The sequence below is a fragment of the Leuciscus leuciscus genome (assembly GCF_965113295.1).
Source record: "Leuciscus leuciscus genome assembly, chromosome: 13".
In the NCBI taxonomy this organism is placed as follows: Eukaryota; Metazoa; Chordata; class Actinopteri; order Cypriniformes; family Leuciscidae; genus Leuciscus; species Leuciscus leuciscus.
This window is the reverse complement of record NC_138737.1, coordinates 18,008,122-18,028,273: the sequence shown is the minus strand read 5'-3', so window position 1 is coordinate 18,028,273 and position 20,152 is coordinate 18,008,122. Positions and strand designations below refer to the sequence as shown.

General features: G+C 39.1%; 1 protein-coding gene and 1 long non-coding RNA gene across 3 annotated transcripts; one reads left to right on the top strand and one right to left on the bottom strand.

Moving 5' to 3' along the window:
• The first annotated feature begins 1,451 nt into the window (after nt 1-1,451).
• Nucleotides 1,452-20,119, top strand: snrnp200 (small nuclear ribonucleoprotein 200 (U5)). 2 transcript variants are annotated; one of them, XM_082189089.1, is made up of 45 exons: nt 1,454-1,776; nt 2,103-2,266; nt 2,371-2,542; nt 2,985-3,177; nt 3,261-3,316; nt 3,402-3,497; nt 3,621-3,773; nt 3,855-3,954; nt 4,113-4,249; nt 4,380-4,457; nt 4,591-4,764; nt 6,053-6,190; nt 6,364-6,519; nt 6,736-6,906; nt 6,986-7,179; nt 7,269-7,392; nt 7,507-7,656; nt 8,519-8,629; nt 8,721-8,852; nt 8,943-9,131; nt 9,580-9,777; nt 10,791-10,943; nt 11,068-11,148; nt 11,233-11,316; nt 11,418-11,524; nt 11,615-11,733; nt 11,833-11,987; nt 12,143-12,332; nt 12,536-12,706; nt 12,790-12,950; nt 13,083-13,310; nt 13,426-13,617; nt 15,339-15,517; nt 15,607-15,758; nt 16,876-16,984; nt 17,086-17,194; nt 17,296-17,485; nt 17,682-17,846; nt 18,199-18,320; nt 18,413-18,556; nt 18,723-18,899; nt 18,981-19,141; nt 19,268-19,349; nt 19,616-19,708; nt 19,839-20,119. In XM_082189089.1, the coding sequence occupies exons 1-45, from the start codon at nt 1,732-1,734 to the stop codon at nt 19,986-19,988; spliced, it is 6,405 nt and encodes a 2,134-aa protein (XP_082045215.1). In that variant the 5' UTR covers nt 1,454-1,731; the 3' UTR covers nt 19,989-20,119. The 2 variants fall into 2 exon arrangements, 1 of the variants encoding a protein (XP_082045215.1); XR_014211414.1 differs by lacking the exons at nt 18,413-18,556; nt 18,723-18,899; nt 18,981-19,141; ... (1 more) ...; nt 19,616-19,708; nt 19,839-20,119 and having other exon boundaries at nt 1,452-1,776; nt 17,296-17,505; nt 17,602-17,846.
• Nucleotides 13,519-15,394, bottom strand: LOC309513324. The gene is made up of 2 exons (XR_014211415.1): nt 15,256-15,394; nt 13,519-13,650 (listed from the first exon to the last, which is right to left on the bottom strand). It is a non-coding gene; the product is annotated as an uncharacterized lncRNA (long non-coding RNA).
• Nucleotides 20,120-20,152: the final 33 nt, after the last annotated feature.

Below are 20,152 nucleotides of genomic sequence, written 5' to 3'. Positions count from 1 at the left end.
ATTTAAGAAAAGTGTATAAAATGGAGATTGCTGAAAATGATTCTAAATCTTTCAAAGATGGTGAATGGTTACTTTGAAATCCTAGCAAACAAAACAAGGTTTATTACATTTGACAAGAAGACACGTAAATTATTACAAGAATATTCAGTCTGTGGACATGCACTTCTATCTTTCCCTGTTAAAATTTCAAATAAATAAAGACTGGAACCCCAATAATGGCTGTTATACTGTAGATTATAACTTATGTATTCGTCTTTTGTTATTGGTGCATTGCTGAACAAACTTTCAAATGGTTCAGGTGCAATGCATTTCAATTGAGAACTTGCAGTCTGTTATATTCCATTAGATATGCTTATTAATGATTATGCTTAAATATGCTTCAATTAAAATTGAACCCTAAACCTATTTAAGAACAATTTCACTAGTGTTTCGCATTTACAAAAGCATAAGACTTCTTCTCGGAATCTGTGCACACTGTGCTTTCCAAGATCTTTCGTTTTTCATACCTCAGACAGTTGCCTTTTCAACAAAACCTGTATAAATCCTGAGTGTAATTGCCTCAAAAAAATGAATTATCTACTTTTCACAAGCAATCACTAGAAGCACGGAAAATAGCCTTTAAACACAATTTCTTTCCACACTCATGCATAACGTGTTATCTAAGAGTATTTATTAAAAAAAATGGTTTGACAAGGGTATTATCTTTATTTCAGGCTTAATAGTAATGGTGAGATTTATACTTATTTGAAGTATTATATTATATATAATTAGTATTATATACTTACTATCTGGTTATGAAAAACATCTCCACTAAATTGGTCAGCAAATAATACGTTTTACTACCAAATAAGATATTCATATAAGGAAATTCATTTGAAAATAAGGAAATTCATTTTGCACATGTATTATCCATGTAATGTTTTTCTCAATAAGTTTAAAGAAGACATCTCACCACAATGTCCTTTTTGGAATCTTGAATCTAAAACTCTCAAACATTTATTTTGTAATTGTAAAGACATTTGGAAGCAGGTATCTGTGATGGTTTTTGATACATTCTACAAAATAATCAAAATAGATGAGTCCTCTTCTTGAACTGTGATACTGGCTTCTATAGAAATTGATGATAAAGGTAATAGTTCTTCTTGGGAAGTTCCATGTACATAAAGCTATTACACCCTCCTTTAAGTTTTTCTGTAAAGATCTTAAAATATTTTATGACTTATTGAATTCAATTACTAGAAATAAGAAGGATATAAAAACATCTCTCATAAAAAAGTAATGTGTCAAATGTAATGTTTTACACGATGTAAGATCCTCAATTTTAGCTTCTGTTTGATGTTAAATGTCATTGTGTGTTTTGATGAATAAAAATAAATGCCTCAAAAAAGTGCCATTCCTATCCAGAAGAGGCAGCATTTCTCACGCACCTCACTCAGGAGCGAGTGAACCCGGAAGCGGAAGTTAGTCCAAACTGCGTTTTGAAACCGTCGTGCGTGTTAAAGACGTATGGTGCAGTTACGAATATAAAGAAAAAGACTTAACTTTTCATAGTGTGTTGTTATTGTCGTGTGCACGTTAAGCTTTTTTTATTTTTATGTTTTATTTTTGCGTAACTAGGGACGTACATGAGTGCTGTGTAGTTAGTTTAGTCGTCTGTCTCTCCGCTAGCACCGGGTGTGCTGGTTGAAAAAGAAGATTTTCATTTTGAGCGCATTACAGTAATAAGAAGTCATGGCGGATGTTACTGCCCGTAGTTTGCAGTATGAATACAAAGCGGTAAGTATCATATAAGATTTTTGATATCCTTTTTAACGACCTTGATATGTTTCGTAGCTAAATTTCATGATTTAGCGTGCTAATGTTGTTTGTTTTTGTGTGCGCGAACTTGAACACACTGGCTGAGTTTTAAAACCTAATGATCTTTACCTAGATTTTATTTTTGATCAGCGTAGTAGTAGTAAATGTTTAATGTACCTTTGAATTAAATAGTCTTTCAGTAGAACATAAGCGCGTGCTTGTGATGTTGACAAATGCAGCTCGCTAGGATTTGATACGTTACATAGTCATTGAGCCGATCGTGAGTGTTTGTGTTTCCTCCGCAGAACTCTAACTTGGTGTTGCAAGCGGACAGATCTCTGATCGACCGTACCCGCAGAGATGAGCCCACCGGAGAGGTGCTGTCTCTGGTCGGCAAACTGGATGGGACAAAGATGGGAGACAGGAGCCAGAGAACCAAACCTCAGTTGCAGGAGGAAAAGAGAACAAAGTCAGTCTGATCAGAAACTCAGTGTTTGCTTGAATTCTTTCATTCATTCTTGCATTCACTGTGTGAAAGTCTTTTAAACAAATAGTATTTGTTGTGTGATGCAGGAGGAGAAAGAGAGATGAGGACAGGCATGACATCAACAAGATGAAGGGCTTCACACTGCTGTCTGAGGGGATTGATGAGATGGTGGGCATCGTGTACAAGCCCAAGACCAAAGAGACCAGAGAAACATATGAAATCCTTCTCAGCTTCATTCAGGCAGCCCTTGGAGATCAGGTAAGATCACAGACTCTGTTTGTAATTACTGTGTAATTACTGTGGATCTACTAGGGATGCTCCTGCACTTTTATTATTTTTATGCTATGTAGGGATGCAATGATCATGATTTTTCATGGCTGGTTCCAAATTGCTGGATGTTTTCCTTTTTTCTTTGAGCACATTTATTTGTTGTTTATCTGCTCTATTACAGGCCAAACTGGCCTTAAACAAAAAATATCTGTAACTATTTGAAATTAGAGGCAATCGAATCAGTATAATAGATCATGTGATGCTGAAAAATGGATTAAAGGCTTTTTCCTTGCCATCGCAGGAAAAAAGCCCATTCTAAAATATCAATTAAAATATTAAAAATGTAATCATCTTAATATTAATAGATGTAAACAGTGGATATTGGGTTAATGTACCAGATTATAAATTGCTGCTCTTTCTCTCCACTAAGCCAAGGGATATCCTGTGTGGAGCTGCAGACGAGGTGTTGGCCGTGCTGAAGAATGACAAGATGAGAGACAAAGAGAGGAGGAGGGAGGTGGAACAGTTGCTGGGGCCTACGGATGACACACGCTACCATGTCCTGGTGAACCTGGGCAAGAAGATCTCTGATTATGGTGGAGACAAAGAGCTCCAGAATATGGGTAAATATTTTTAGTCCAAACTGAGTCCAAATTCTCCTCATGATGTTCAAGCCTGGTCACACTTCATCTTTCTCTTTTTGCAGATGACAACATTGATGAAACCTATGGAGTCAATGTGCAATTCGAGTCAGATGAGGAGGTGAGCTTCTACATGCTGGTTTGTGGTCCGATTGTGTTTTTTGGCTCTCCATGTGATATTAAATGTGCATTTTATTCGACTGCAGGAGGGCGATGAGGATCAGTACGGAGAGGTTCGGGATGAAGGCTCTGATGACAGCGAGGGAGAGGAGGCAGATGAAACCAGCACTCTGACTGCTAATGTAAGTCACATGTCATCATAGAGCAGTGGTTCTCAACCAGGGGACCCACTAGGGGCCCTCAGTCAAAATATATATACATATATAGAGTTAAACAACCAGCCTAACATGCTCTCTTCTCCATAGCTGGGCAACACGGGCGACGTAATGATGACCAAAAAGAAAGATCTTCACCCGCGAGACATCGATGCCTTCTGGCTTCAGCGACAGCTCAGCCGCTTCTACAACGATGCCATAGTTTCTCAGAAGAAAGCGGATGAAGTCTTGGAGATCCTTAAAGTAAGAAATGCTTGGGAATGCTCATGTCCTTGGAGACTAAGATTTTGTTTGTGTGGCTGATTTATTCCTTCCTTTGGTTAGACTGCCAGTGATGACAGAGAGTGTGAGAACCAATTGGTGCTGCTTTTGGGCTTCAACACATTCGACTTCATTAAGGTCCTCCGGCAGCACAGACGAATGAGTAAGTAGATCACAATAGCCAGGACTGTGTTGGATTACATTGATTGTGATTTCTGAGAATATGGCGACAAAATGACTTATTGTTAGTGGTTTTTAAGATTTACAAGGTTTTTATAAATATTGTTTCATGTTGCTCTTTTTTTCCCTTGCCATATCCAGTCCTCTACTGCACCATGTTGGCCAGTGCTCAAAGTGAGGCTGAGAAGGAAAAGATCATGAATAAAATGGAAGCTGATCAGGATCTTTCCAAAGTTCTTTACCAGCTGCAGGAGACTGAGAAAGAGGACATCATCAGGGTCAGTACTTGCCCTCCTTTTTTAGTTGATTTAGCTGATTGTGTTTTTATTTGTTTATTTATTTATTTATTTATTTTAGCTGTTTAAAGAATATCCACCTGTAAGCTTATGATCTTTTGTTTCCTTGCAGGAGGAGCGATCTCGCCGTGAGAGAGTGAGAAAGTCTCGTGTGGATGATCTGGAGTCTATGGACATTGATCATGGAGAGGTAAATGCCACTTGATGCTACATCTACTTCTTCAAGCCAAAATTTACAATGTTCCTGCTATTTTAATTGGACCCCCACTCCTAATGTTCATGTGATGATCTTGGGCTTTTTTCTCTGTGATCTTTGTCTCTAGTCTGTGGCCTCAAAGCAATTACTAGATCTGGAAGATCTGGCCTTCTCTCAAGGCAGTCACTTCATGGCCAACAAGCGTTGCCAGCTGCCCGACGGCTCCTTCCGCAAACAGAGGAAGGGCTATGAGGAGGTTCATGTGCCCGCTCTCAAACCCAAACCCTTTGGTGATGATGAGGTATTTATTTTTTATTTAAATAATAGTAATAATAAGTATTATTATTACTATTATTTTGTAAGACCTTTTCTTTTAGTGAGGCTAAATTGTTTGTTCAGGAAGGGATGTCTGGTTGTTTGGTTAGTACATCAAATTGCCACACAAGAGTACACTACCATTTAGTCTCAGCCTCAGACGTCACGCCCACGGAACGTTGGCTAAACGTCTGATGCATATGGTACACTTAACTGGAAACACTTCAGGAATGTCGAAGTCGTCATCTGATTGGTTGAATTTTATCGGATTTCCGGGGGGCGTGAGTGTCGCGTTTATTTTCGGTCCGCCAGGAAACAAATGTCATGACGCCAAAACCCCTCGTGGAAGAAGAAAGCTGTTGTTTTTACAACTGAGACAATGAACGCTTACCACGATCAACTAAACGCTGTATTTTCAAAAGTATGTGAAGTTCGCGGCTCCATTGATGCAGTAAACTTGCACAAGGTTCTTGGATGAATAATTTATTAGATGCACGCCGGTCTGTTATTGTAGGGACATCAACATTATATTGTCACGCCCCTAAATATGACGCGGTACAAAACAAACTGTGATTGGTTGTGTTACATGTCAGTCAAACGTCCTCTTGGGCGGTCCTTGGCCAAGAAATGCTGCGATAGAGTCCAGACCTTCTGCCGTCAGTCTGAAGGTCTGGCTATGCGAGACTAACTACCATTCAATGTTTTGGGGTTGGTAAGATAAAAAAACAAAACATTTTTTTAAAAGTATCTTATGCTGACCAATTCTGCATTTATTTGATTAAAAATACAGTAACAACACAAACATTTTGAAATACTTTTACAATTTAAAAGAACTAGTAAGAAAGTAATTTATTCCAATGATGCAAAGCTGATTTTTCAGCAGCCATTACTCCGGTCTTCATTGTCATATGATTCTGCTCAACTCACTCTAATATGCTGATTGATCAAGAAACTTTTCTTATCAATTTAGAAAACAGTTTTGCTACTTAATATTGTCATTTTTTTCAGGATTCTTTGATGAATAGAAAGTTCAAAAGAACAGCATTTATTTTAAAAAGAAATCTTTTGGAAAGTTGTAAATGTCTTTACTGCCACATTTGATCAATTTAATGCATTCTTGCTGAATAAAAGTATTTATTTCTTTTAAAACAAAAATCTTACTGACACCATTCTTTTGAATGGTCGTGTTAAGTAGCATTTTTTATTTATTATTGGTTGATTTGCTCTATTTTCATAAGTGTCTCACAAGGTTTCCCTCATCATTTCTTTTACAGACATTGGTGGCTATTGAGAAGCTGCCCAAATATGCTCAAGCTGGATTTGAAGGATTCAAAACCCTGAACCGCATACAGAGTAAACTCTTCAAAACTACCATGGAGACAGATGAGAACCTACTAGTTTGCGCTCCAACGGTTTGTCTACTAAAAAAGGCGCAACAGTCCAGGCGCTGACTTAAAATAAACATTACAGTTAAAAATATAATGAAATAAATATGATGTAGTATAGAACTTGATAAACTTGAGTTTTATGTTTAACTTCAATATTTGACCTTAAGGTTTTTGTTTTTCATCTCTTTGACCTGTAGGGTGCTGGAAAAACTAATGTTGCTCTCATGGCAATGCTCAGAGAAATCGGAAAGCATATTAACATGGATGGCACCATCAATGTTGATGAGTTTAAAATCATCTACATCGCTCCCATGCGCTCACTGGTACAGGAGATGGTGGGCAGTTTTGGCAAGGTAGGAGTACCAAACATGATGGAGAGAAAAATAACCCTTTTCCCCATCATTTCATGTAATTTCTCTGCTTAATCTTGAATAATAATACTTGAAAAATGTGTTCCTCTAATTGGTTACATTCAACAACAAAAACATTTTTGTACAATTTATAAATGTATGTTTATAATTGTGATAAATTATTAAATGTCCCTACAACATTTGTTGCTCCATCTGCAGCGCTTGGCAAGTTATGGCATCACTGTTTCTGAGCTGACCGGAGACCATCAACTGTGTAAGGAGGAAATAAACGCCACCCAGATTATTGTGTGTACCCCAGAGAAATGGGACATCATCACCCGGAAAGGAGGGGAGCGCACATATACGCAGCTTGTGCGCCTTGTGATTATTGTAAGTAATCTAGTAGTCCCAGATTCCCCTTTTCAAAGTATTTTCATGTTTTTCCAAAATAACGTGTTCGGTCATTTAGGATGAGATCCACTTGCTGCATGACGACCGTGGCCCTGTCCTGGAGTCCCTGATTGCTCGAACCATCCGCAATGTGGAGCTGACACAGGAAGATGTGAGGCTCATCGGCCTCAGCGCCACGCTGCCCAACTACGAGGATGTGGCGAACTGCCTTCGTGTCGATTCCACCAAGGGACTCTACTATTTCGACAACAGGTGAGAATGAGACTGCTGTGGACAAATGGGGAAATAGGCTTTTGTTTTTGTATAATAAAGTATGTATGTTGGCTGTTTTCCTTTTTTAGTTTCCGACCGGTGCCTCTGGAACAAACCTATGTAGGAATTACAGAGAAGAAGGCCATCAAGCGCTTTCAGATTATGAATGAGATTGTCTATGAGAAGATCATGGAACATGCTGGAAAGAATCAGGTGAAGCTGAGCACAATAAATGGACTAGTTTTATCTTCTGATTTCTACTGTTTGTTCAGTCACTAACACTCTCCTCTTCTCCTTTCTAAACATTTATTTGTCTGTTTTTCCCAGGTGTTGGTGTTTGTGCACTCAAGAAAGGAGACAGGAAAGACGGCTCGTGCGATCAGGGATATGTGTTTGGAGAAGGACACTCTGGGGTTGTTCCTGAGAGAAGGTTCGGCCTCCACTGAGGTTTTGAGGACTGAAGCCGAACAGTGCAAGGTCAGCTCACAACTACCATGAAAGTGCTGTACATAAGACACAGCCTCAAACTGATGTAAACTTGAAACAAAACCCACACAGAATCTGAAGGTCATTCACAGTAAAATCTGCATACTAGTTTATTAAACATCTATTAGAACTAGTGGTACCAAACTGAATGACAATAAATTATTATAGTTTAATTATAACAAAAAAAAATTGTTATAATAAATTATAATTATACTTGCAAAAATGACTAATTATTATTATTGAATTAGAATAATTACCAGTTTCAAATATTCCTCTTATCTGCTGTTATTTGATGAACAGGTAGTCCCACCCCAAGTTCACACCATTTTCTTTTCTTTTTTAGCTAATATTATGTCCAGCAGCTAGTCGTGCAGCAATTTTTTTTCACCTAATTTATTTTGTTGATTTTCCATAAAATTGGTGCAATTAAAACTCCCCAGGTTCCCTCACGTCCTTGTCGTAAGGCCGCATTTACATTACATGGTTCAAGTGACTCAATTCCGAAAAAGAAAATTTCTCCTTCCATGTGGCACAGATCGGAAATGACCCACGGATAAGTAAGCAGGAAAAAAAGCACATGAATTCCAATATTCTCAGATCGGGTTCAGGCCTCAATCATATGTGGAAATGTGGTTTGTTCGCCATGTATATACTGTAAATGCTGATTATCATCATCATCATCATCATTTATATCATCTGATAATGAGTCACTTTTAAAAGTTGTGGGAAAAAAACGTATTTATTCGACAAATCGGAATTGGGCTTCAATATCTGCTGTGTAAATGCGGCCTAACTGAACACACATTTATTGTGTACTGGTTTTCTTAAAAATGTGTTTACTTTCTATTGACAGAACCTGGAGCTGAAGGATCTGTTGCCGTATGGTTTTGCTATTCACCATGCTGGAATGACCAGAGTGGACAGAACGCTGGTAGAGGATCTGTTTGCTGACCGCCACATCCAGGTTAGTGCATAACATTCAGGAATGCCGAGAACATTCTGGATCATTTCATATTCTAAAATACAGAAGACTGAACCATGAATGTGTTTCGTAGGTATTGGTGTCCACAGCCACTCTGGCCTGGGGTGTGAACTTGCCAGCCCACACTGTCATAATCAAAGGCACACAGGTGTACAGCCCAGAGAAAGGCAGATGGACTGAGCTGGGAGCCCTGGACATCCTACAGGTCTGTAATATGTCCACATGTACTTTGTGTTTTGATAAGTTAAATAGACCACGAGTAACAACTTGACTCCCTCTCAACTTTGTGACACAGATGCTGGGTCGTGCTGGCAGGCCACAGTATGACTCTAAAGGAGAGGGTATTCTGATCACTTCTCATGGAGAGCTGCAGTATTACCTGTCTCTGCTCAATCAGCAGCTGCCCATCGAGAGCCAGATGGTGGCCAAACTGCCGGACATGCTCAATGCAGAGATCGTGTTGGGCAACGTGCAGAATGCCAAGGTAAGTCTCAATGTACTGGTGTAAGTTCATTAGTCAGCCAAATTTTTGTTTTCTTGCTTAAATATTTTATTGGTGGTCCAATAAAGGTTTAACTTGGGGTTCTCTGTGTGAGGGAATGAATATCAAATGTGATGATATAAAGACAACAATATTACAATAAATTAAAAAAGCTTTTATATTGTCATTTTATTGAAGCATATTAAAATACTTTTTAATATTGATTTGTTTTATTATATTGGTTTTGTTACTTTTTTGCCCATCCTAATTTTAGTATTTGTTTCCAGAATTTAAAAAGGCTTTTATATTGTTAATTTAACTTAGCATATTGATAAAATAGTTACGTTTTATTATACTGAAATTACATAGTTTTGCACATGCCTAATATTAGTATTCCTCTGTAAGTTCAGCATCTTTTGCAGGGTTTGATCTGTTTTGTCACTGTTTTCAGGATGCTGTAAATTGGCTGGGTTACACATACCTGTATGTACGGATGTTGCGGAACCCCACTCTATATGGCGTCTCCCATGATGACCGCAGCATTGACCCACTGCTGGAGCGACGCAGGTTGGACCTGGTACACACGGCAGCCACTGTCCTGGAGAAGAACAACCTGGTCAAATACGACAAGAGATCTGGCAGCTTTCAGGTACACACAGTTTGTCATATTAACCCCCCTTTCTAAATGGTCACTTCCAGATGATTAATATGCATGATAAATGCTGAGATTGTACCAGCTTTAAATCCCCAACTCAAGATAATTGTAGAGGTTGACCGATATGGGTTTTTCTCTGGCCGATGCCAATATTTGAGATGTAGTGCTTTTTTTTTTATGTAGTGCATTAAACAGCGCCTCTATCCATCTATCTATCTATCTATCTATCTATCTATCTATCTGTCAGTCGGCACTCAGCACATGAATCTGTCAGAGCGTCTGACGGGGCTATTTTAATATAAAACTTGTCTCACTCTTAGGACGAATTGGATAATGCACTTTCCCCGCACCAGCTCACTGCTTCCTCCACTATTTTTCAGATGCACTCATATCAAACAACTGTAGGCTATATTGATATAAACAACAGTATTGTCTCATTCCATATCGTTTATTAAAAACATATCAATATATCGTACAAACTCGACATGGCCCTAGTGTGAATATGTCCGTTTATGATCAGGAAGACATGAAAGAGTATACTATTCGCGCGCTGTGAGACGCGGCAATCTGGATGTGTTGCTTCACACACACACACACAAAACATGAGTACCAAACTGAGAGACGTGGGTAATTTCCAGTCAACATGCACTTCAATATTTAAATAGGAAAGGCTTAACACGAACATTATCGTTTCTTGGGAAGCTGCCAGGTAGTCCTCTTCAAAAAGTTAGCAGGCAGAGGGGGACTGGCAATCTGCTTGCTGCAAGAGGCAATGTCACGTGTTCCACAACAACGCTGCCCGTAGATGTGCCTGCCTATTAATCGGCCTAATTTGCACCACAATCAGCCGATGCCGGTTCATTAAAAAATGCCACAAATCGGCTGGCCGATCAATCGGTCGACCTCTAGATTACTGATTTCAGCAGGTCTGCCTGAACACATCAATTAAACTTTTAAATGACAGCAACAGATGTGGTTAAAATTATGTCTTATGTGTTCTGTTGAAGGTGACAGACCTGGGCCGCATCGCAAGCCATTTTTACATCACCCACGAGTCCATAATGACCTACAACCAGCTGCTGAAGCCCACACTGAGTGAGATCGAGCTCTTCAGGGTGTTCTCGCTGTCCTCTGAGTTCAGAAACATTAATGTCAGAGAGGTATGTGCCTTGTCTAAACAAACCTGAAACATCTGAACAAACTTCTACCTCTTGAATCCTAAAGACAGGATCAAGTGGAAAATGACAGCACTAACAAACATGGTTTTTACAATTTGATTGACAGGAAGAAAAACTTGAGCTTCAGAAACTGCTTGAGAGAGTCCCTATTCCAGTGAAGGAAAGCATTGAAGAGCCCAGCGCAAAGGTAAATGCATGTAGAAGAACTTGTATATTATAGAATATTCAATCGTATGATTGTCTCTTAAATGGAATGTTATGTCTTTCTCAGATCAATGTGCTGCTGCAGGCATATATCTCTCAGCTTAAACTGGAGGGCTTCGCTCTCATGGCTGACATGGTCTATGTGACACAGGTGAGTGTTTGGGGAAACAATGTTTTGTAAAATACTCCTGTGTCCTAAAAGGACATTTTTATTTTAAAATCACAGATTTAACATTATATTTGATCCTACAGAGTGCTGGCAGGCTGATGAGGGCCATCTTTGAGATTGTTTTGAGCAGAGGCTGGGCCCAACTTACCGACAAGACTATGAACCTCTGCAAGATGATCGACAAAAGGATGTGAGTTGCCATGATGCTGATATTGCCAAGCATAAATGTATTGTTTGTCTTGCAGTGTGATGTTTATTCTATTGGCATTTTTCCATCAAGGTGGCAGTCGATGTCTCCCTTGCGTCAGTTCCGCAAGCTTCCAGAGGAGGTCATCAAAAAGATTGAAAAGAAAAACTTCCCCTTTGAGCGCCTCTATGACCTGAACCACAATGAAATTGGTGAATAGTGGCTAATACACTAATACTCAAACATTCTCTTTATACCCAAATGCCATTTTATTTCATTTTCTCATGATCTGAAATTCTTAACTGTTTCAGGTGAGTTGATTCGCATGCCGAAGATGGGGAAAACCATTCATAAATATGTCCATCAGTTCCCTAAACTGGACCTGGCAGTTCATCTGCAGCCTATCACACGCTCCACTCTAAAAGTGGAACTCACAATCACACCAGATTTCCAGTGGGATGACAAGGTCAGTCCAAAAAAAGATCAGTAAATTACTAAATAATAATATTATTGTTATTATAACTAGAATAAAGAATTACGTATAGATTAATAGTAATGGATTTATATTGCTATTAATCTATTACTATATTTATTTATACACTAAATGTTGGCTTCTTCCAGATACATGGCTCATCTGAGGCCTTCTGGATCTTAGTGGAGGATGTGGACAGTGAAGTCGTCCTTCACCATGAGTACTTCCTCCTGAAGGCCAAGTACGCTCAGGACGAACATCTTGTGACTTTCTTTGTGCCCGTGTTTGAGCCGCTGCCACCGCAGTACTTCATTCGCATTGCTTCAGACCGCTGGCTATGTATGTTTTTATTTTATACTTGCTGATGACATACTAACAACTTAATACTGCAGAAAATATTACTAAACCATATTGCATATCTAATTTACTGTGGCTTTGATATAACGACCAAAATCCATTGTACTATTTGGAAGTAAAATGGAGTGTCGGAGGTATTGCATTAATCCAGAATGTTTTTTTTTTTCTCCTTTTCTTTTCTCAAGCATGTGAGACACAGCTGCCGGTTTCATTTCGTCATCTAATCCTGCCTGAGAAATATCCTCCTCCCACTGAGCTGCTGGACTTGCAGCCTTTGCCCGTGTCCGCTCTGAGAAACGCAGCCTTCGAGAGCCTCTACCAGAAGTTTCCCTTTTTCAACCCAATCCAGACCCAAGGTACCTGCCCTCGTAAACCCTCCCAACACGCTGTCATACTTGATTGAGAACTTCCTTCTAAGTGAACCTGTTCTCGTTTTCAGTGTTCAATGCGGTGTATAACAGCGATGACAACGTCTTTGTTGGCGCCCCCACGGGCAGCGGAAAGACCATATGTGCAGAGTTTGCTATTCTTAGGATGCTCCTACACAACTCAGAAGGCCGCTGTGTCTACATTACACCCATGGAGGCTCTGGCCGAACAGGTACAGCCACAATTATTTGCCCTTATGGAAATAAATGCAATAATGTAAAAGTGTCTATAGTTCGACTTAAATTAAATAAATTGATGAAACAAGGATGTGAATGTCATGATTCAGACATTATCTTTTGTGTAGGTCTTTATTGACTGGCACCAGAAGTTCCAGGATACTTTGAATAAGAAGGTTGTCTTACTCACTGGTGAGACAAGCACTGACCTAAAACTGCTGGGTAAAGGTGACATCATCGTCAGCACCCCAGACAAGTGGGACATTCTTTCCCGTCGCTGGAAACAGAGGAAGAATGTGCAGAACGTTAGCCTCTTCATAATAGATGAGGTTCATCTCATTGGAGGTGACAACGGAGTAAGTGTTTGTTTTTATCCTAATTTCTAAACACCAAGAATGAGCTGTTAGTTTCTCAGAGATCATTGTTTTGGTTGTTTGAATCCATTATTTCCTAATTCTGTGTATCTTGTAGCCTGTGTTGGAGGTGATTTGCTCCAGAATGAGGTACATCTCCTCTCAGATTGAGCGGCCCATCCGTATCGTGGCCCTCAGCTCCTCTCTGTCCAATGCTAAAGATGTGGCCCACTGGCTTGGCTGCAGCACCACAGCCACCTTCAACTTCCATCCCAATGTCAGGCCGGTTCCTCTGGAGCTTCACATCCAGGTCAGTCTAAAGCTCTCTGTAATTTTATTTCATCTACATGCACAGGGTGGCCGCGGGTCCTTAAAGAGTCTTAAAATGTCTTAAATAAAGTTTTCCTAATAAAAGGCCTTAAAAAGTCTTAAAATGTCTTAAATTCAGATTCGATAGGTCTTAAATATTTCTGGTCACGTTACCGCTAAAATTTCTCCAGTCTGACGGACCTAATATCCGTCAAATAACCAGTGAAGCATCGAATCGCGAGAATGATTCAGATTTTATTACATAAACAGCTATTGATAATGCTAATGAAGGCTTTTTCTGGTAATGCTGTTGAGGCTCGCGGTGCTTGTCTCTGTGATAGATTTGATGACAAATGAGCATATGGGCAAACATAAAAAAACTCCCAGAAGAAACATACTGAGGTAAAAATTCAAAATGTTGAGTTTTTTTATTTATAACATGTGATATAGTTAAGTAACATAACATGACGGGAGCTATTTTGCTGAATATTCTCACGATTGCAAATGTTACATTGATTTTAGTTCAATAAACAAGTAGTGCAGGGCTCGAATTTCGGTCTTCTATCAGCTCGTTAAGAGCACCAGGCGGCAATAATACACTCTCGGGTTTCGGGAGTCGGGATAGACGGAATTGTCACTTGCATAATCGGGCCAGCATTGCATCATGAGTAACTAAAGTTTACCAGTTGCACGTCTTTTAAAGTTTTACCAGTTTAAACATTCACGCGATTTGAAACTATTCTGTACTTGCGCGCTGTCTGAGAGATGTTTCTCTGCACACATACATAGAGTAAAGCCGCCTCACAAACAGCTCGCGGGTAACAAAAGTTATTTTTCGTGGTTTTGATCGCTTTAACAGTCAAAAACATGCGAAAATGATGTTAATTTCGGTCTTGGTGAGTATCCTCTAAACACAGTCGGTTATGTCTTAAATAAGCATAAATTGCACATGACCGAACATGAACACAGGACCCGTGCACTAGCTCTTAAAGGGACAGCAGCCATATGTGTCTGTCATTAATTTGGTTGTCAAAACAACAAAACATAGCTTTCATTTTAAGGAATCAGGATTAATAGCCTATGTATTTAATTTAGTCAGGACTAAAATACTACCCAGTGTTATTTTACATTTGATTACTTTATTCAGTCTCTGTAGTATTTCTGAATACTAGTGTTAGACCTAAGCAAACACTTCTCTCTTTATTTCTATTTATTGGTATCTTTATTCTATTGTATTTATTTGTGCTACTTTTTTCAATTTAATTCAAACATTGAAATCAAGCTTCCTTGTGTTGTGTAAATTCTTAAGACCAAAATTACCCCATTGTAAAAATGCGATGAGTGAGCATACATTAGGCGAGATACATGTAATTAAAAAAAAAAGTCTAAACTCCCCCCTCAAGTAAAAAATTCCCCCCCATAAGAATCACCTAAGGGGGGATTTCCCCCCCATTTTCCAAAATGAAATTCAGGCCCTGAGTGAATATTAAATTATTTCAATTACTTAGGTTAAATATTACATATACGCATGTAATATAATGTGTATTTCCATCACAGGTTTGGTCTTAAATTTAATTCAAAGTGGCATTAAAAAGGTCTTAAAAAGTCTTAAATTTAACTTGTTTATATCTGTAGACACCCTGATGCACAATCCCTACCCTGTTCTTCTGTTTATATTTGAAGTTTTGTTTAATCCACTTGACTACTTTTCCCCTTCCTCAGGGCTTCAACGTGAGTCACACACAGACTCGTCTGCTGTCCATGGCAAAACCTGTGTATCACGCCATAATGAAACACTCTCCATCCAAGCCAGTGCTGGTATTTGTGCCATCCAGACGCCAGACTCGTCTTACCGCTATTGATATTCTCACCTTCTGTGCTGCTGACGTGGTGCCACAAAGGTGCTGGAAGATCTATATCACATCCATACACTAAATACACTCTTATCCCATCAGGCATTTCATCTTCAACCTTCTTTTTGTCCCTGCAGGTTCCTACACTCAACCGAGAAGGATCTGGCTCCATTCATGGAGAATCTCGCTGATGCTACACTGAAGGAGACCCTCTCTAACGGGGTGGGGTACCTTCACGAGGGCCTTTCACCTACAGAGCGCAGGATTGTGGAGCATCTCTTCATTTCTGGTACGACACATGAAATCTAATGTTTTAGTTTAACAGTCATAATGTACTCGGGCCATTTTTGACCTGGAAAAAAAACTATTTTTAGTACTTTTTAAAGAAGTGAGAACCGTTTTAAAAAGTTACCTTTTGTTCAGTACTCTTAAAAAAAAAAAAAAGTTTGCTTTAAACTTTTTATCTGAGTTAGTTTTGACTCGATACTTCTGTAAAATAATTAAACTTCTTTCCCATATCTCTCACACACATTTGGGATAGAATTTTGGTTATAAACATGAATATTCACATCTATTAATGAAGTAATTCAGCATAAAAAATGTATCCTCTTTATTTTAAAGTGAAAGCTTATGCAAGTAAAATGAATACATTTTGTTTGAAAACATTCCAACATTTTTATTTATTTGTTTTATTAGAATATGATTAGGTTTTTAAAATGTGGGCTTTTTTGAGCAGTCATGAGCTATAAAGGAATTTAATTAAAGCCAATTAAGAGTTACTACAGTATAATTAACTAATACTGGTAGTTCTCAGATTATATATTCTATTAAATTTCATGTAATTATGAAATTTCTCATATTGATAATTCATTTTTCTTACATCACTTGTTTTGCTGTAATGTATAAATTTTAATTTTAAAGAATTTCTTTTTTTAATGAAAAGGGTAAATGTACACAATAACATCCCAAATTTTTTTGCACATTCACTTATTAATGAAAAGTTAATAATAACATCCAAACAATGTTTGCACATTCACTTATTAATGAAAAATTAATAATAACGTCCCAAAAAAAATTGCACATTCACTCATTAATGAGAAGTTATGACAACCCTTTCAAAATAAAAGTTTGGATTAACTTGAATAAAATATAAAATAATTATATTACTATTGCACAGTAGAATGTACTTGTAGTAGTATTAGTAGTAATAGTATAGTTTATTAAAACACACAGAAACTCAAAGGTCTTCATTACAACCTGCCAAAATAAAGGTTCGATGTAACTTAAAGAAATTATGAAAGAAATATTACCAATGCACAGGAGAACGTTTTATGAGGTTAATTGAAACGATTGATTAAGGTGTGTCTGAGCTAAAATAAGTGTTGCCCCCCCTCTGCTCATGCCAGGTGCCATTCAGGTAATGGTGGCGTCTCGCTCTCTCTGCTGGGGCACTAACATCTCTGCCCACCTGGTGATTGTCATGGACACGCAGTACTACAACGGTAAAATCCATGCGTAAGTATTTTTTTCATCCTTAGTGGCCTCAAATGACTGATGTCATCACCAATTTTTACAGTGTGCATGTGGATTGCTCATGAATATCTTTCTCTGATTAGGTACGTGGACTACCCAATCTATGATGTGCTCCAGATGGTAGGAAAGGCAAACCGTCCTCTCCAGGATGATGAGGGTCGCTGTGTCATCATGTGTCAAGGGTCCAAAAAGGTAAAGCTAACACTAAACCACACATTTTCTTGACTCAAGATCGGTTAGTCTCAAGCGTGATTGATTGGCTCTTCATAATTTTGAACATCCTTGTTCTTTAGGACTTCTTCAAAAAGTTCCTTTACGAGCCTCTGCCTGTCGAGTCTCACCTGGACCACTGTCTTCATGACCATTTCAACGCTGAGATCGTCACCAAGACGGTGGAGAACAAGCAGGACGCTGTGGACTACTTGACATGGACGTTTTTGTACCGTCGCATGACCCAAAACCCCAACTACTACAACCTGCAGGGTGAGGAATCGCAGTACCTTGTAATGCCTACAGATCTTCAATACAGCAGGACAAATGACTTGACATTTAAAATCTAGACTTCACGCTGCAGAATTCACTATTTGTGACATCAGGAGAGCATGCAAAAATATTCAACTTCATCTGTGTATTTGAAGTACTTTTTAATGCATCAGACTAAAATCTTTTCATGTTCCAGGTATGTCGCATCGTCACCTGTCGGATCATCTGTCTGAGCTGGTGGAAAACACCTTGCAGGATCTGGAACAGTCCAAGTGCATCAGCATCGAGGATGAGATGGATGTGGCACCTCTGAATCTGGGCATGATTGCTGCCTACTATTACATCAACTACACAACCATCGGTGAGGACCTTCTCTGTTTAACACAGTCGCGATGGAACTGAAGTAGCAACAGATCTTTTCTTCTGTATAAGTATCAATATTGGTTAATCAAAGTGAGGGTCGGGAAATCGATATTGTCAATCCAGCTAACATCTTTACTTGTTGTAGCTTATCCATGTTTTGTACACGAAATAGACACTGACAGTAAAAACATGCCATAAGAGAAATGCTAATTTAATGTCACTGTTTAGGTCAGTGATTTCAACTTTCTAAAACCATTTTAGCCAAATGTGGTTCCTGAAATGTGCTGCTTAATTGTCTAGCCATGTCCGTCTTGACTGATACAGCTCTTATCTGTTTGTCCTTGCTCCAGAGCTGTTCAGTATGTCCCTAAATGCCAAGACAAAGGTCCGTGGCCTCATCGAGATTATCTCCAATGCTGCGGAGTATAAAAACATTCCCATCAGGCATCACGAAGACACCCTGCTGCGGCAGGTAAATAAATATTTCCATTATATGAGTGTAATTTTAACTCTTAGAACAAGCAGACTGCATGAGATCTCTGTTAACCACTCTGACTTTTGCAGCTGGCTCAGAAAGTGCCTCATAAACTGAACAACCCCAAGTTCAACGACCCTCACGTGAAGACCAACCTGCTGCTTCAGGCTCATCTGTCCCGAATGCAGCTGAGTGCAGAGCTCCAGTCAGACACTGAAGACATCCTCAGCAAGGTGAGGGGAAACTCTTTGAGCACATAGTCAATCTTTCACAGCTCAAAAAGGACAATACATGCAAATTAGGATTCATAAATCTTTGATTACTAGAAAGTTTAAATTAGCATTTAGAAATCTTTTTGTTTCATAAGTCCTGCTGCTCTTCTCTTGCCTGTATTTTTAGGCGGTGAGGCTGATCCAGGCGTGCGTAGACGTGCTCTCCAGTAACGGCTGGTTGAGTCCAGCGCTGGCTGCCATGGAGCTGGCTCAGATGGTCACACAAGCCATGTGGTCTAAAGACTCTTACCTCAAACAACTACCCCACTTCACTTCTGAACACATCAAGCGCTGCACGGACAAGGTGAGATTTGGATCTGAGTGAGTTCATCGGTGAACACCGTCTTTTGGTTGTCTGTCTCAACTCTTTTGTTAACGCATTTAGGGTGTGGAGAGCATCTTTGACATCATGGAGATGGAAGATGAGGACCGCTCTGGTCTTCTGCAGCTTTCAGATGTACAAATGGCCGACGTGGCGCGCTTCTGTAACCGCTATCCCAACATCGAGCTCTCGTACGAAGTGGCCGACAAGGACGACATCAAGAGGTATGAGATGAAATCAAAATCCAAAGGGCTTCATTTGAAAACCTACAACCTTGTGTGGGTGTACAAAACCAGCCATTTACCATTAATCTCTGCTGAAGATTTTAATTTATTTTCTTGTGCTCACAGTGGAAGTCCAGTGGTCGTCCAAGTGCAGTTGGAACGAGAAGAGGAAGTTACAGGGCCTGTCATTGCTCCTCTGTTCCCACAGGTGAGTGTCTATTTACATAAACCCTATATCCTTCCTTTGCGTTTAGCAGAAGAAACAAAATCATACAGGTTTGGAACAACGTGAGGGTGAGGAAATAAATATTCATGTTTGGGTGAATGATTTCTTTAATGCATCTTAATATCTTACTTTTCCAAAACTTTTGAGTGGTTGTGTAACTCTTAACATCATTTGAAAATAGTTGATCTTGCTTTGAGGTTATTTTATACTTACAGCATTACTTAATGACTTTTTGTTTGTTTGTGTAGAAACGTGAAGAAGGCTGGTGGGTTGTTATTGGAGACCCCAAATCGAACAGCCTCATCTCAATCAAGAGACTAACTCTTCAACAGAAGGCCAAGGTTAGTCCTGCTTTTATATCCAAGGCAGCAGTACATTATTCCCGTCTTATATGACCCTCAAATTGTAGTATTTAAATGGAACTCTTGTCAGAACTCTGTTAATGACAATGGGTTTTTCTTCTTCCCACAGGTAAAACTCGACTTTGTGGCACCTGTTGTTGGTGTGCACAACTACACGCTGTACTTCATGAGTGATGCCTACATGGGCTGTGACCAGGAATACAAGTTCAGCACGGACGTTAAGGAGGCAGACAGCGAGGGAGACAGTGACAGTGATTAATCCTAGATTAGTCATACTGGACTGATATACTGTCATGTTAAAGAATCTTAAGTGTTTTTATAGATATTTTTTGAGGAATATTGTGACTGTTTAATGCATTATGATTTAATTAAAGAAACGTGTACATTGGAGATTTTGTTTTGTACTGTTTTATTTTATTAAAA

Bases quoted from the DNA above. Each gene is read 5' to 3' on its own strand.
- snrnp200 (XM_082189089.1), top strand. From the start codon at position 1,732: ATGGCGGATGTTACTGCCCGTAGTTTGCAGTATGAATACAAAGCG. The intron at 2,267-2,370 runs GTCAGTCTGATC...TGTGTGATGCAG, and splicing joins CAGGAGGAAAAGAGAACAAA to GAGGAGAAAGAGAGATGAGG. The intron at 3,178-3,260 runs GTAAATATTTTT...CTCTTTTTGCAG, and splicing joins CAAAGAGCTCCAGAATATGG to ATGACAACATTGATGAAACC.